Raw genomic sequence first — 18,988 nt, 5'->3', positions numbered from 1 at the left:
GCTTTTGAGTCACAAATAAGAAGTGTGAATTACTTGAAACTAATATAAAAACCCACAGACCGACAGAATGTTGTCAACTAGTCAAACATAGTCTACTGCTAAAATGTTAAGGGTTTGTGAGTTCCCAGCATGCACTGATTGCTATGGAAGCTTGTTTCCGCCACAGAATAAAACATTTTAAAAGATAATTGCGACTTTTTATCTCACAATTGTGAGTTTACATCTTGCAATTCTGACTTTATTTATCAGAATTACGAGATGTAAAGTCAGAATTGCGTGAAATAAAGTCGCAATTGCGTGTTATTAAGTCAGAATTGTGAGATATAAACTATTCTGAGGTAAAAGTCCGTCTTTTTTTCCTTAGAATTGGACTTTTTATCTCAGAATTGTGAGTTTATTTCTCACAATTCTGAGAAATAAAGTCAGAATTGCGAGATATAAAGTCAGAATTGCGTGAAATAAAGTCGCAATTGCGTGTTAAAAGGACAGTATATCGCTACAGACATTCAAACGGATATTTTATTTCGGATATAGGACTGACCTGAAGGAAAATATCTACTGTAAATGCAAGTAAGTTACACTCGCTTACTCGATCTCTCACAATACTCTACTACTCTATAAGCGTCGATGAACAATGAGAACATGTGTTTACGTTGCTAAGAGTGGTTGCTAGGGGTGTTGTGTAGAGATACATAGAACCGTTGGGTAAAGCGTCAAAGCCGTGTTTTATCGTGAATAAAACACAGCCAATCAGAATCAAGGACTTGAACTAACCTCTTTATAAAATATTTAATATATATATATATTATATAGCTACAAGAATGATAGATCAATAATTTATTGTTTTACTAATTGTAAATTTACTAATACATCTGATGTTGCCTTGATTATTATTATTATTTTGACTGAATGAGGCATTTTGCTTTTAGTAAAGGAACAAATTCAAATGGACAAAACAGTGTAACATAAAGGGATAGTTCACCCAAAAAAAATGAAAATTATGTCATCTTTTACTCACTCACTATTTTTTCCTCCACACTATGGAAGTCAATATGGGGTCCATCAACTGTCTGGTTACCCATATTCTTCTAAATATCTTCTTTTTGTGTTCAGGAGAACAAAGAAACTCATGCAGGTTTAGAACAACTTGAGGGAGAGTAAAGAATGACAGATTTTTCATTTTTGGGTGAACTATCCCTTTAAAGGGGTGGTATAATGCCCTTATTTTGTAAAATAAGTATCTGATGTCCCCAGAGTGTGTGTGTGAAGTTTTAGCTCAAAATACCCCACAGATATTTTTATATAGCATGTTAAAATTGTCACTTTTTGAGGGTGAGCAAAAATGCACCTTTTTGTGTGTGTCCCTTTAAATGCAAATGAGCTGCTGCTCCCGGCACAGGGGGCGGAGCTTCAAGAGCTTGTGTCCTTTTACCTCACACACACACACACTGAAAATGTCAAAAACTTTTAGCCTTTCATGTGCAAACCGGATTCAGACAATGATGGAGAGACTCAAGAAGAAGTGACAACATGTAGAAGCAACAGGACATTTCTGAATGGTTAGTTGATGAATTTATGTAGCTGATGTGTAGTTATCTTCTAGTCATTGATTAGCATATTCTGTCATGATAATCTATAAATCGTGTTCCGGGGGCGGGGTTTATGTAAATTCTAGGGTTGGTGATGTCACTAACCCGGGAGGAATGTGGTGTAGTCTCTACCAGCCGTTTGTTGTAGTCCTTAAAAAGCGATTTCTTTAAAAGCAAATATCTCCCTTTGCTTTGAACTTTGAGCGTCGTAACTTTGCAGATGATGTTTATGCTCAAACAGCAACATTACACACTAACTAAAGTTAGAAAAGTCAAATCATAATCAACCGCCCCTTTAAGAATTTAGAAGATTTCTCAATAATTCCTTTTTTACATTGTGCAGTTCTCTATCGACTCTTCTCAAACGGCTGCTGAAACCTCAGAAGTGTGTGCTGCCATGCTAACGGATGGCTTTCTCCAGTGATCTTACACAAGCAGGGTCGCTCTGCTGTAACACAACACTACAGACTGTTTTACAGCAACACCGTGTCCTGAACAACTCTTCAGTGTCGACTGCTGTTTCTGTCCTACTGAAAGTGGAAATGCTGCACATGGCTTGCGTTCACAAGCAAATCAACCAATGGCTCAATCTGAAAATGCTTTATGTAAATTGAGCTTGAAGTTTACATATATTTTACATCTTACCAATATGCGTATGATTATTTATGTCACATGTCTTATGAACTAGTCAGTGAGTGGAGAGGAAAACTCTTCTGATATGTCAACTTACTTTGTAAAAAGAACAATTATGAGAATTATGCTTATGGTAGCTCTTCTGCGCTATTAAAGGGGTGGTTGATTATGATTTCACTTTTCTAACTTTAGTTAGTGTGTAATGTTGCTGTTTGAGCATAAACAACATCTGCAAAGTTACAACGCTCAAAGTTCAAAGCAAAGGGAGATATTTGCTTTTAAAGAAATCGCTTTTTAAGGACTACAACAAACGGCTGGTAGAGACTACACCACATTCCTCCCGGGTTAGTGACATCACCAACCCTAGAATTTACATAAACCCCGCCCCCTGAACACGATTTATAGATTATCATGACAGAATATGCTAATCAATGACTAGAAGATAACTACACATAAGCTTCATAAATTCATAAATTCAGAAATGTCCTGTTGCTTCTATATGTTGTCACTTCTTCTTGAGTCTCTCCATCATTGTCTGACTCCGGTTTGAACATAAAAGACTAAAAGTTTTTGAAATGTTCAGTGCGTGTGTGTGTGAGGTAAAAGGACACGAGCTCTTGAAGCTCCGCCCCCCTGTGCCGGGAGCAGCAGCTCATTTGCATTTAAAGGGACAGACACAAAACGGTGTGTTTTTGCTCACCCTCAAAAATGGACAATTTTAACATGCTATATAAAAATATCTGTGGGGTATTTTGAGCAAAATGTCCACTCTGGGGACATCAGAGACTTATTTTACATCTTGTGAAAAGGGCATTATACCACCCCTTTAAGTTTTGTTTGTAATACATGTAATGCACATGAATTTGTGAATCTTCATGCAACATTTAGGCTTAAACAGAACGTTCGGAATATAAAATCGGACGGGATTCATTCCAACAAGCATGTAAACATACATAGTGACTCACAGCCAATTAGAGCACGTAGTCATGTGACTTTTTTCTGGTTAATGATTGGACATTGAGGGCGATCTTATATATAGATATCACGGTCGTATAACAAACAATAACGATCTTTCATATTTTGAACAAGCATATGAACTGATCTATTCAACTTAAAACACAGTATTGCATTAAACAATCAGTTGTCAAAATAGTCATTAAACCCAGAGTTAAACGTTTAAACACTGCGTAGTCTTCACTGTATTATCACTTATTAAAGCTACTAAAGTTACTCAGTCCAGAGTAGCGAGTGATTTTGCCTTCAGTTTAACATTAATGACAGATAGCAGAGCATGTGAGCGGAGTGGAGCGGGAGCGAGCGGGGAGTGCGAGCGGGCGGATCTTGGACAGAGCGCAGAGCGGCAATTTCAAAAGGACGGAGCGTCGCCCTATTTCCCGCTCCAGTTTCGTTCCACTCACACCACGAGTCTGAAGCATGCTCAGTCAAGCCTGACCCTGAATCCATTTGTCTTGCACAGTCATCAACAGTAGACTATTTTCAGTCAAAACTCTGCTCAATAATGGAGTTCAAAAAGTACTTCAAAAAGGAAAATGAGAAGTCATACAGGTGTAGCCTACTATTAATATAAGTCGCTCCGGAGTATAAGTCGCATCAGTCAAAAAATGCGCCATGAAGAAGAAAAAACATATATAGGCCTAGCCTAAGTCGCACTGGACTGTAATTCGCATTTATTTAGAAATTTATTTAACAACAAAAAAAAAAAAACATTGTTATGGACGTGACAGTTCTCCGTTACGGACGTGAGCGCTCTGAAAGCGACACTAAAAGACTGCTTTAAAACTTTCACTGAGACCTCAAACAGAAAGCACAAAGCCTGTCTTTAAATTTAATTTCGTTTTGTATTAATTGTATCTTATTTTTAATCAATGTTTCATCAACCAATTGTCTGGATTTAATAAATAAGAAGTAAATATATTAGAAATTAGATAATCACGACACGGAGACGCCGGCGCTGAACTGGAGCTGGTCTCATAAATGAACCGAAACTCGGCGTATAGCCTACTTGCCTCACAGACCTGAGACATATAGCCTATATAAAGCTTGAAATGTCTACTTTTAAACAGAACAATTCAAAACGAAAGAAAACAGACTGCACTCTTATGTAATCCGTATGAAATGTGCATTTCTCTCTGGCGCGTTCACTACTGCGAAGATCGCGAGTCAGCATCTTTCCAGCCGACACAGACATAAAAAAAAAAAAACGGTTTATTAGTAAACAATCAAAATGTCTCCTGTTATATTTTACATATTCATAATCATTAATTTTGCCGGTTCGTTGTGACAGCTTTTAGGTGCTTTATTGGCAGCGCCACCCTTACATGTTACATGAATGCATCAGCACCGAAAACATGGAGATTTTCTTCTTTTGGGGGCATTTTGTTTGTGTTCAGACTTTCTCAGTTGTTTTAGAGGACGCTGCTAATAAAGTTGCTAGTAGGCCTACACATTGGATTCACGTTTATTATTATAGGCTATTTAAAAAAATACCCCAGTTTTTATGCCGGTCGTATCATTTTATTTTGTTGTATTTATCCGCCACACACCTTAAAGGCCGGTCCGTGAAAATATTGTCTGATATTAAACCGGTCCGTGGCGCAAAAAAGGTTGGGGACCGCTACAAGTGATATACATGTAGATTTTTTTCCTTTTTTGGAGCGAGCGGGGGGCGATTTGAGTGGAGCGCAAAGCAAACTGCGTTGAGCGCTGAGCGATAATGAGCGGAGCGGCCTGATGTAGCTTTGAGCGGGGGAGCGGAGGGGTGAACAGTTCCGTGAGCGATGAGCTGAGATTCTCACCGCTCCACTCCGCTCATATGCTCTGACAGATGGCAGCCGTTTTGCATTAAATGCACGGGTCTAATATAATGATACACATCCGATTTCTTTCCCAACTGTTTATTCACTGAAGACACAATGTAAATAATATATAATCTTATGTAAATACTCGCAAATATGGACGTTTTGACATATTTTTGTGTGCGTTTAAGCTTGAAACCCCAAGTACACTTCGCAGCGTGACACAGAATGCGTGTAGAAATCAGTCTCTCTCGCAGTTTAATGCGCTTTTAATAACTCCAGCAGTGTGACATAAAACATCACGATCTCTGCGATTCGCTTGAAGGAAGTTTGAGTGCGTCTTCAAGATCGATCACGATATAAAATCGTCAGATCGTCCACCCCTAAAATACAGGTATACACAACACACACACACACGATACAATAAAACTTCCCTTTTGTGTGAGCTGTGTGTGTGTGAACGCATAAATGTCCTCATGTTGAATTGGTGTTGTTTGTTTAAGTGTTATTGGTGAGAAATGTCACTCTGTTCGTGAACTCTATGACATGGGGAGGTCGTGTGAACAAATCTTGTTTACGGTGTGTCACCATGTGAGAGCTGGTGTGTGTGTGTGTGTCTGTGAGAGAGGGACAGATCAGAGATGAGGCATAAATCAAAACACACTTCCACCTAGCCAAGGTTATGAGGCCACAACACCACAACACACACACACACACAAATCAATGATTTCATTACTGACATTTAATCACACACAGAAAAATGGAGAACATGAGGAAATGTGAAGAGAGGTTTGATAGATAGATAGATCAAGTCGCTCCCTCCCTCTCTCTCTCTCCCCCTCCCTCCCTCCCTCTCTCCCTCTCTCTCTCTCTCTCTCTCTCCCCCTCCCTCCCTCTCTCTTTCTCCCACTCTCTCTCTCTCCCTCTCTCTCACACACTCTCTCTCTCTCCCACTCTCTCTCTCTCTCTCCCTCTCCCTCTCTCACACTCTATCTCTCTCTCTCCATCTCCCTCTACACTGCCACCTGCTGTTAGAACAAACACCATATCAAACACTCAAATATCTCTACAAAACACAAGCCGTGTTTCCATTACCCTTCAAATTGCGCAAATTGAAATTGCGAATTTAAAATACGCCCAATGGAAACATGTAATTTTCGCAAAAACTCCCATTTATCGCAAAAAAAGTTTTTACGCTCGCATGAGGTGCTTTTCAGGCAATTCGGAAAATAAATGCAGAGATGAGGGAGAAACATCTCATATGTGCCGCTCTCAAGTATAATAAGGGTCGCTCCTCACCATTAATGCTTGGAAAACACACATACGTCTCCTTCCATTAATAATAATGGCTAGTGCAGTTGCTGGGATATAGTACATAAACCTCCATTTTGAAATGATTTTACTGATCGCGAAAGGAAAAAATGAAGTTTTAGTCGCATAACATCGGTTAATGGAAACGCCGTCATTTCGCAATCGTTTTGCTGTTCTTTTGAACATTCTATTCATCAAAGAATCCTGGGAAAAAAGTATCACAGTTTCCACAGAAATATGAACATTGATAATAATCATAAATGTTTCTTGATCATCAAATCATCATATTATACTGATTTCTGAAGGATCATGTGACACTGAAGACTGGAGTAATGATGCTGAAAATTCAGCTTTGATCACAGTAATAAATTACAGCTTATTCACATAGAAAACACATTTTAAATTCACAATATTACTGTTTTACTGTAGTTTTGATCAAATCAAACTTATGGAGGGTAGTGTATACATATAAAACAGGGTTGCTAGTGGTGCAGAAATGACACATACACACACACACACTGCACCTTTTAAAATCCCCAAGAGATAGAAAACAAAGTGCTCTCAGGTGACCCACCATTTCCCAGCATTCACCTGTACTAGGATGAATCATTAGCAAACACAGCCTGTGTCTAAAACCTGTGTTTAGCCACGACATCACTAAACTCTGATCCACTTCTGAGCATATTTTGATTAAGAACCACCGAAAACACCATCTGACTCATCATGTAAAGTTACCAACCACAGTTATTTGCTAATAAGTGCATCAAACAGCAGGTTGTGTGTTGTGTGTGGAGATGCTCATTGCAACAGACTCTTCCGTTTTATTTGTTGGCTGAAATAAGCTGCGATGTGGACCAGACTTTATTTATCAAGTCTAAGTCTCAGACAACATTCACCCTCCGCCTTCAGCTGAAACCAAGACACTCTGAAGAGAGACTGTGTGTGTGTGTGAGTGTGTGTGTGTGTGTAAGTGAGTGAGTGAGACAGTGTTTAACTTTGTTGTCCCGCCGTCTGACAGTCAGAGCCAAAATCAATTGTGAGCATCAACCGCCTGACTATCAGTTTACACACACACACACACACGCACACACACGTTTATTTAGCTATCTACATGGGGACATTCCATAGATGTAATGGTTTTTATACTGCACAAACTGTAGGCCTATATTTTATCCCCCTAAACGTACCCATCACACACACACTAACCCTACCCCTAAACCTACCCATTACACACACACACACACACACTAACCCGACCCCTAAACCTACCCATTACACACAAACACACACACACACATACACTAACCCGACCCCTAAACCTACCCATTACACACACACACACACACACACACACACTAACCCGACCCCTAAACCTACCCATTACACACACACACATACACACTAACCCGACCCCTAAACCTACCCATTACACACAAACACACACACACACATACACTAACCCGACCCCTAAACCTACCCATTACACACACACACACACACACACTAACCCGACCCCTAAACCTACCCATTACACACAAACACACACACACACATACACTAACCCGACCCCTAAACCTACCCATTACACACACACACACACACACTAACCCTACCCCTAAACCTACCCATTACACACACACACACACACACTAACCCGACCCCTAAACCTACCCATTACACACAAACACACACACACACATACACTAACCCGACCCCTAAACCTACCCATTACACACACACACACACACACACACTAACCCGACCCCTAAACCTACCCATTACACACACACACATACACACTAACCCGACCCCTAAACCTACCCATTACACACAAACACACACACACACACACACACTAACCCTACCCCTAAACCTACCCATTACACACACACACACACACTAACCCGACCCCTAAACCTACCCATCACACACACACACACACTAACCCGACCCCTAAACCTACCCATCACACACACACACAAACCCGACCCCTAAACCTACCCATCACACACACACACTAACCCGACCCCTAAACCTACCCATCACACACACACACACTAACCCGACCCCTAAACCTACCCATCACACACACACACACTAACCCGACCCCTAAACCTACCCATCACACACACACACACTAACCCGACCCCTAAAGCTACCCATCACACACACACACACTAACCCAACCCCTAAACCTACCCATCACACACACACACACTAACCCGACCCCTAAACCTACCCATCACACACACACACACACACTAACCCGACCCCTAAACCTACCCATCACACACACACACACTAACCCGACCCCTAAAGCTACCCATCACACACACACACACTAACCCGACCCCTAAACCTACCCATTACACACACACACACACTAACCCGACCCCTAAACCTACCCATCACACACACACACACTAACCCGACCCCTAAACCTACCCATCACACACACACACACACACACTAACCCGACCCCTAAACCTACCCATCACACACACACACACTAACCCGACCCCTAAACCTACCCATCACACACACACACACTAACCCGACCCCTAAACCTACCCATCACACACACACACACTAACCCGACCCCTAAAGCTACCCATCACACACTAACCCAACCCCTAAACCTACCCATCACACACACACACACTAACCCGACCCCTAAACCTACCCATTACACACACACACACTAACCCGACCCCTAAACCTACCCATCACACACACACACACACACACTAACCCGACCCCTAAACCTACCCATCACACACACACACACACACACTAACCCGACCCCTAAACAGACCCATTACACACACACACACACACACACACACATGCATACTAACCTGACCCCTAAACCTACCCATTACACACACACACATACACACTAACCCTACCCCTAAACCTACCCATTACACACACACACACACACACTAACCCGACCCCTAAACCTACCCATCACACACACACACTAACCCTACCCCTAAACCTACCCATTACACACACACACACACACACGCACACTAACCCAACCCCTAAACCAACCCATTACATACACACACACACACACACACACACACACACACACACACTAACCCTACCCCTAAACCTACCCATTACACACACACACACACACGCACACTAACCCAACCCCTAAACCTACCCATTACACACACACACACACACTAACCCGACCCCTAAACCTACCCATTACACACACACACGCACACTAACCCGACCCCTAAACCTACCCATTACACACACACACACATACACACTAACCCTACCCCTAAACCTACCCATTACACACACACACACACACTAACCCAACCCCTAAACCTACCCATTACACACACACACACACACATACACACTAACCCAACCCCTAAACCTACCCATTACACACACACACACACACGCACACTAACCCAACTCCTAAACCTACCCATCACACACACACACACACACACACACACTAACCCGACCCCTAAACCTACCCATCACACACACACACTAACCCAACCCCTAAACCTACCCATTACACACACACACACATACACACTAACCCAACCCCTAAACCTACCCATTACACACACACACACACACACACACACGCACACTAACCCAACTCCTAAACCTACCCATCACACACACACACACACACACACACACACTAACCCTACCCCTAAACCTACCCATCACACACACACACACACACACACACACACTAACCCTACCCCTAAACCTACCCATTACACACACACACACATACACACTAACCCAACCCCTAAACCTACCCATTACACACACACACACACACACACGCACACTAACCCAACTCCTAAACCTACCCATCACACACACACACACACACACACACACACTAACCCTACCCCTAAACCTACCCATTACACACACACACACACTAACCCTACCCCTAAACCTACCCATCACACACACACATCACACACACACACACTAACCCGACCCCTAAACCTACCCATCACACACATGTAATGTAAATGTAAATGAGACGAACTACACCTGTGTGAACTTGAGTTATGAATATTGGTCAACACGATTGCTAATTTTGTTAAGTACGCCAACAGAGAAGTATGTCCGAATATAATAGCACACAGTACCGTATTACCGAATACACAGTTTTCAAAAAACAGTAGGTGAAAAGTCCCCGATGATCTATTTCTTCCGGAGAGATTCTGAAGTGTGTGTGTGATGGACACTGTACTATCCCATGAGGCCACGGGAGAGGATTCATGAATGATGCTGGTGGGTCACATGATAATAACAACATGGAGAATATAGTACATCCGAATATCATTAGGTGTCGCGTACTTCTATGACTCGACTAGTGCGAGTAAAAGTACACTTTAAAGTCCCCATGTAATCAAAATTTTTAGTTTTTGGGCTTTGAGTATGAATACGTTAGCCTTACTGCTATCTATATGCTAGCGTGCTCCAAAACAATGACAAAATTCGCAATTAGAAGATATAAGCGTTCAAAACTGACAGTCTCTCACTTCCGCCAATATGGATCAATAGTTTGATGACATCACTCTGCACTTCAGACTTCCTGTCCAATCAAATGCTCTCTAGAATCTGAAGCCCCGCCCCCGACGCTACGACACATCCTCAGCATGATTATGACCACTGTTTTGCTTTAGTTACAGTTTCATATTCAATCAAAAAGGGGAATTTACTAAACTATGGCTGTCATAAGCTGTCAAATGCGGCTTTACTGAGCTCAACAGCTCTGGCCGAGCTGATATTAATGAAACACTATTGGGTATGTTAAAAAAGGGGAGGAGAAGCTTGATTTGTCCCTCCCTGACTCCCTGTTTTAGTGGAGAATCCGTCAACACACTGATTAATCCTGGGCGTTTCAAGGCACTTCAGTGGGGCCTGGATGATGCACTTAATTAACCAAAAAAATTAACATTGCACACTTCATGAACTCGACTTTTGTAGCTTTAATTACGTAGTGGAGGGGCAATCAGACTCCGATGTTGAACATGATGTTGAAGGACAAAATAATCTTAGAAAGGTTAATCAATCATATAATATATTATTATAATCTTATATTATATCATATAAGAAATAATCATCTTCTAGGTAACACTTTATTTTACAGTGTCCTTGTTACATATGTTACATGTACTTACCATAGTAATAACAGTAAATTATGCATAATTACATGCAACTAACCCTCAACCAAACCCTAATCCTATAGTAAGTACATGTAGTTGCTTAATATTACTCAGTACTTAAATATATAATTACACTGTAACCTTAAAAATAAAGTGTAACCTAAAATTCACACACTATACGGTTGAGTGCATAGTGCACAAGTACATTGGGTTACACTTTATTTTAAGGTGTCATTGTTACAGTGTAATTATATATTTAAGTACTGAGTAATATTAATTAACTACATGTACTTACTATAGGATTAGGGTTTGGTTGAGGGTTAGTTGCATGTAATTATGCATAATTTACTGTTATTACTATGGTAAGTACATGTAACATATGTAACAAAGACACTGTAAAATAAAGTGTTACGGTACATAGTTTATAAGTGCCTTATTTAGGACACAACTATTCATATTAACCATATTCATGCTATATATGTGCCAGAGAAACTTTGAACTTCTGTTTTTGCGTTATCTCTGTATATTTCTATGGCATCGCTGTCGAATAGTAATTGTGGATTTACTGTAGAGTTAACAAAAGTGATCATGAGCACTGTAATGTTTGAAGCGGATGTTATAAATGTCAGTAGAGCGGGAAGATTTATAAAGAAATACAAACCGGAGGACAGAACACGCTGAAAAGGGGCGGAGCTACAGAAGGTCTATAGAAGGTACTTTTTTTTAACCATCAACTTCATATTCAAAATGTTGTACCAACTCAGTGCATTTTCAGATGCACAGGATCTCAGAGAGTAAATAAACCGACGCTAGAAGAAGAGAGTTTAGACTAATGTGCATGAGCATGCAACATGTACTTTCAGTGAGTTAAACATGTAATTTGGACACATTATCTACGTTATTGTTGAATGTGTGAGGCATCCAGTTATTTAATCTGCACAAAGACAGTCTGTTAGGATGCTTGTTGTTGCACACTACTGTTTGTAATCATATTTTATCAGTTTATTTTCATAATCATAAACACCCTAGTTTGTAAAGTCCCCATGAAATCTAATTTTTTTTTTTTTTTTTTTTTTGCTTTAAAGATTCGTGAGTCTGACACGTTCACAGAAAAGGTTCTTTATAGTGGAAAAATGTTTTTTTTGGAATTATTAAAATATTTTGACACTATGAAAAAAAAAAGGTTCTTTTAAGAACTGATCACTGGAAGATTCTTTGCTAAACCTATACAGATCTTCTTCGAAAAGAAAAGAAAAAAACCTTTATATTTTTAAGAGTTTCCATGAATGTTGAATGTTGTTCATGGATCCAGATGCCAATAAACTTCCATGTTAAAAATATAATGTGGACAGAATTCAAGCAACTCATGAAACGAGCTTGAACGCATCTTCGTTCACACACACACACACTCGCCGCCACACCAATGAACTGACTTGCAAAAGTCAGTGGAAAAAAAAGAGTTCTGCAGATTTTGTTTGCATGCTTGATATTTTGCACTTAATCAAACCTTTCTGAGTGTGACTTACACTCTTACAAATAAAACTCTCTAAAAGGGTTGCATAAGAATCATTCTGTTCTCTTTCAAGTAAACAGTTTAATAATAACCATCAAGAACAACCTTTTTCCACTATAAAGAATAGATTCCCTCATGTTATGATTCGATATCAATGCTTATGATACGATATTATTGCGATACTCCAAGACATATGGTAAAAGGTTATGAACTGTTGATTAAAATGCTAAATTTGGTGTGACATTGTGTGTGTAAATGAAGAGTCTTGGACTTGATGCTGGAAACCCAATGAACCGACAATAGAGACGCCAGAATAACAATATTCATGATTCTGAAGCTGAAAATACTGAAATATTGTAGATGAATATGCTTGATCTCTGTCACTGACTAGATATATTTACAATAATGTCGGCCACTTTTACTGGTAACATCAGACATTTGCCATTATCATTCCCTCATTGCATTATTATACATCATATTCAACATTATATATAGTAGTTTAATGTAGTACTGACACTAAAACTCTGAAAACTTTAATTTTTCATTTTGGGTGAACTATCCGCAACACATATTGTTGCATTTTTATATTGCGTTACACTGTAAAAAGTGAACAGTTGGATCAACTTAAAAAAATTACTTTTAATAAAATAAATAATTTATTTAATTAAAAAAAATTAATAAATTATCATGTTTTTCACGATAAAACATGATAATTTAAGTTGAGAAAACTTAATTTCTTTAGGTGTTACCAATTGAAGTAATTTTTTTAAGTTGATCCAACTGTTCACTTTTTACAGTGTATATAGTGCCACGATATATCGTTACACCCCTAATAAAGAACGTTTTGTGCGATGGATGTTAACGGTTCTTCATGGAACCATCGATTCCAATAAAGACCCTTTGTTTTTAAGAGTGTGTGTATATGGGTTTCGGGGCCGCTGTATTTACCTCACACACCAACAGCATCATATATATCGCATTTAAAGGACACTGATGACCCAAATGCATTTATTAGACCTGAATATGGGCCATAAAACACAGCAACATCACACACACACACAGGTGCAGTAAATACTGAGAGTTATTTAATGCTACGGCACATCTTGACCCTCATGCTGAGCTGAAAATCCCGACTTTTGTTCCCGGTCAGAAATGACTGGCCTATAAAAACCGGCTGTTGTTAATGGATTCAAATCTGTTCATCAACTAGTTTAGTTTGTATTAGTGAAGGTTTCGGCGCTGATTGATCGTCTAGGCCTCACGATCTGAGCTTATGCACCTCAGTTTCACCTCTAAAAGTGCATAAGCCTTTGGCGCATTTCAAACGGTTCCGTAAACGTCGAAGGTTCTAAATGGAACTGTATGGATTCTATATGGATTCCAATGTGGAAGCCTTTTTATTTTGAAGGGAATTTTCCCTCCTGAGCGTTCGGGTGCAGTAAAGTGAGAGCGCGTCCTGAATGTTGATGACTTCCATGCATGAGCATCATCAACACACACTTATTCCATACACAATATCCCTTACAGTTAATAAACTGATGTTTACAATCACGGCTTCTGCTGATACACACCCAAACGCTTACAAAAACACTGCGTATGGTATGATGATGCAGACAGGTGTTTCATCATGTAATGGAACTCAATGCATCACACACACACACACACACACATGCAGAGGACTGTGATGAATGTGATGTGGAGGAAGACCACCCGAACATGCAAGAGGCTTTTCTGCTGCATCAGGATGTTTGGCACTGAAAGCATTTGCAGATACATCACACACACACACACACACACACACACACACACACACACATGCTTGGCATCTGATAAGCATCACACATGAACACACACACACCCACACCCCACCCAGACCCCGTCAGGACAGCAGACCTGAGTACCGCAGTCTACACAAACACACACTTACAGACATGCACACACACACACAGTCACACACACACACACACACACATGACGTCAGTCGCTCACCGGCGCTCTTGTCTTTGCTCTCCATCTCCCGTTGCGCTGCTGTCGGTCACGGAGGATGAAGAAGCTGAAGAAGAAGATGCTGAAGATGAGGAAGACTGCGTCGGTCCTGGCTCGCGCTACAGCGGCGCACGGGGGCGCGACTCTCACGTGAGAGCAGCTGTCAGTCACTTCACGCGCGGTCCGGTGCTGAGTGAGGCGACGGCGGAATCACGGGTGTGGCGGACGGTGTTTGTTGATGCTGGAGCGGGAGCGTGCGCGTGCGTGTGACTGGTGCTCGTTCCGCGCGCCGTTAACGGGAGCTGCCGCAAGCTCCGCCGCTATCAGACACACGGGCGTGACGTCACAGCAGGTGTCATGTGACACCTCATATTAACGGAGCCTTGCCCAGCTTTCAACTGTGCTTTGAAAATGTGGTGTATTGTTTTTTTACTCTTCTTATAAGGAATGTTACTTAATTAATCTGCTTCTTCTTTTAGGTAAATTATAGTCATGAATGTAAATTTGATGGAAACAAGCCTTTGTTTTTACTTTTAATATCAGAAATTCAACAATAGCTATACCTAAACACAATATTGGGTTTGAAAAATAAGAAAGCTGCAAAGTGTGTTTCAATCTGTTTAATTTTCACATTTTTGTTTAACTTTTAAGTTTGTAACTGTTTCTTTATATATTTGTCTTTTTTTTCTTCTCTTTCTTTTTTTGTTTGTTTTTGTTTTGTTTTGTTTTGTTTACTCATTGTTTACCCCCTGACTGTTCTTTAAAATCAATCAAATAAAATAACATAAACGGAGACTGCGGCCTGATGTGATCCTCTGGTCAATCATCCTTACAATGATGGTATCAGATATGATCATATCAGATATAGAACAATGATATCTCATTTTCAATCGATTTACTGAATCATTTTTGACATTTGAGTTTGTTTTTACAAGCTATTATGAGTGTAGTGGTTTTACTTTGACTGAGAATGGATTATTAAGAAATACATTTAAAATTCAAATTATATTTGGTGTAGAAACAAACTAAAACAAAAAGTAAATTTAATAAGTAAACAAAGAAATGGCAAGCATAGGCTAAAACAGTGAATTAAACGTCGGATTTTGAAGCAGAAAGACTGGAATAGTCTTTTTTTGTAAAAAACAATTTGTTTTATTTACAACAACGAAAATAAATAGCACCAATATAACCAAAAAATACAAATAAGCCATAAAACAGCCTATAAAAATAATTGGTTCATAAAAACAGGGGGGGAAACAGTTGTTTTTACATGATTGTCAATCAGTTTATTAAATAATTGTCGACATTAGTGGGGTTTTTTCTGTTATGTTTTTCAAATTCAAATTATAATAAAAATAATTAAGCTATAATATCTTTATTTGTATAGCATAATTGTAAAGTAAATAAAACCTATAAAATAAGAAAATTAGATATAAAAAATAGGTCCATAAAAACAGAAATTAAACATTTGTGTTTATTTTTTATATACATATAATTTTTTTTTATTAAGGGTGTATTATGGTATTTAATTTCCATGAGAATTGATAATAAAAGCAAAATCCACTGAAAGGTTCTTTGGGAACCCAATATGGGCCTTTTGTCGCTTCTGAGGAAGAACCAGAGATGGGCATAAATACATGAAAACGTATTTAAAATAAAAAAATATCAGTTGAAATGTATAAAAAATAAAATACCAAAATACTGTGCAGAAATTTTTGTATTTTGAAAATACACAAAATACATGTGAAATGGGCCGTTCAGTGAAGTATCACGATAGGCTGAAATCTATCTGGATCTATTCTGAATGCAAAGAACATTTTGGTCTGTACAACTGCTTATAAACTTTTGTTTTCATTTCACCTCTACCACCAACTATTCACAGACTGGGTTTAAGGTCATCTGTGCTCCATTTCTATACTTATTTCTGTCTCGGTTACACTATAACCTACTTGTGGTGAATACCACTAAATAAATCACATGTGAAACTGTGGGAACTTTTCCTGCTATATAGCAAGGAGTCGGGATGGGCAATATGACCAAAATCTTATCACTGTAAACCCTAACGCTCAAAATAATGAATTGGTTTGAGTAGGACAAACTTAAATTAAACTAATTAGTTCAGTCAAATGAACTTTTATGAGTATTTAGCACTTTCTTTTTCTGTCAAGTTCACAGAACTGATATATTTTAAGTAAACTTAACGGTTTCATTGTTTTGAGTTTTATGAAATTGTTTCTTTTAATTTAGACGAACTTAAGTTAAACTGAAGCTGGGCTGGGATTTCTATTTCCCAGCATGCTTTGCCTATGGCACTCGAAAGGGAGAGTAAATGCTGAAATTAAGTGTAATATAATGTTGTTGGGTTTTTTTGTGCAAGATTAATGTTAAGTGGGAGATTTAGTAGAAATTAATGTTTTGTTATTTAGAAGAATTTTTGTTAATGTTGATTTTAGGAGAGTTACCGTCATGATGACAAGTGGTGCATGCGGCTTGGTTTGAGAGCAAGTATGACTGTGTCTTATATTGCTGTAATCATATAGCAAGCGTTAAAACATGCTATTTTTAGCATGTTAGCATTTATTGAACTAGTTTGTTATAACCAGCTAAGTTTATAATGACAAAAATGTTCACATTGAGGTTACATGAAAATTTTAAGTTAAATGTATGGATTAATGTACTCAAACATTTCACATTGAGAACAAGTAAAATGTATGAGTACAAAATAAAAATCTGCAAGTTCTGCTTACTTAAACTTTGAATTTCTTAACTTAATATTTTGAGGCAACTGATTGCCTTAAATGTATTGAGTTTTGCCAACTTAATCGGGTTTACATGAGTAATTTTCACAGTAACAAAATATATCATGATATTGTCTTTTCCCATGGTAATAAGCTTGTTACGATACCCAAACTTTAGATACCAGTGAAATTTCACTATTCTCAAAACCACAGCAAAAACTACTACTAGTTTAACTAATGCAAGCAATTATTGAAGACAAGTAAACAGTCACTAATAAGAACAAAGAAACAAACGAAGAAAAGATACAAAAAGAGTGTCAATACTACAGAAATTTAATAAAGTAATCAAATGTAAAATAAAACACTGCATAGACTTCACTATATTAATAAATTTATTCGATCAAGAGCAGTGATTTTGATGTATTTTTGTGTGTATTTGACGCGCACAGAAAGCTGCCTGTCAGTGTGTGAATACTGAATGAGTTTTTCTTTTGCGGGATATTGTACTTTTAATAACTCTTTTTAACATCAAACACGTCCCGCTGTTTATTACTCATTCGTCCATGTTTCTTTATCGCTCTATGGTGTCAGTAACTCCTGTGCCCTCTAAAGCATGAGTTATTGACACTATAGAGTGATAAAGAAACATGGACGAATGGATATATTTGCAAACTGCGATATATAAACAATATAGAAAAAGTTAAATTGATTCACACCTTATATTATCACCACAATATATATCATCATATCACCCAGTCCTAGCAAACGTTTTTCCCTTGAAAAAAAATTCTTCATGCCTTAAAATATCTTGAATGTAACTCAACACGCTTGCCTCATTTAGTATGCGCGGTTCTATGAATATGCAAATGAGCCCCGCCTCCACTCACTCACTCACTCAGAGATCCACTGGTTGACGATCACACGTTGATCTGATTGGTTACAAGGTAGTTTGTGACGTCAGAAACACCAGCGATTTCAAAGCGTGTTTTTGAGACTGTCTTTGGTTCACTGCAGTTTTAAGGAGGAAATACTCAGCAATGCTGTCGACTTATGAATTTACACATGGTTTGTCTTAAAGCATATTAAAAACACCACATAGACATAGAAACAACATTAAAAGATGGATTTTCACCACAGGGGGACTTTAAACTTTGAAAATAATAAAGTGAATCAATCAGTGTCAGATCTGAAATGACCTCAAAGAGCATCAACAAACTTCTCTCTC

General features: G+C 38.9%; 1 protein-coding gene across 1 annotated transcript in view; it reads right to left on the bottom strand.

Moving 5' to 3' along the window:
• The window catches only part of fgf12b (fibroblast growth factor 12b), a 74,650-nt gene extending 59,247 nt beyond the window's left edge, over positions 1–15,403 (bottom strand). The window contains exon 1 of the mRNA XM_084125916.1: positions 15,029–15,403. Within this exon, the coding sequence (XP_083982042.1) occupies positions 15,029–15,053 (25 nt within the window). The 5' untranslated portion in view covers positions 15,054–15,403. The remainder of the gene's footprint in view (positions 1–15,028) is intronic.
• Between the last annotated feature and the right edge of the window lie 3,585 nt (positions 15,404–18,988).

Source organism: Abramis brama (genome assembly GCF_963993115.1).
Source record: "Abramis brama genome assembly, chromosome: 10".
In the NCBI taxonomy this organism is placed as follows: Eukaryota; Metazoa; Chordata; class Actinopteri; order Cypriniformes; family Leuciscidae; genus Abramis; species Abramis brama.
The sequence above is the reverse complement of the archived record's forward strand: the minus strand, read 5'-3'. Positions and strand labels throughout refer to the sequence as shown.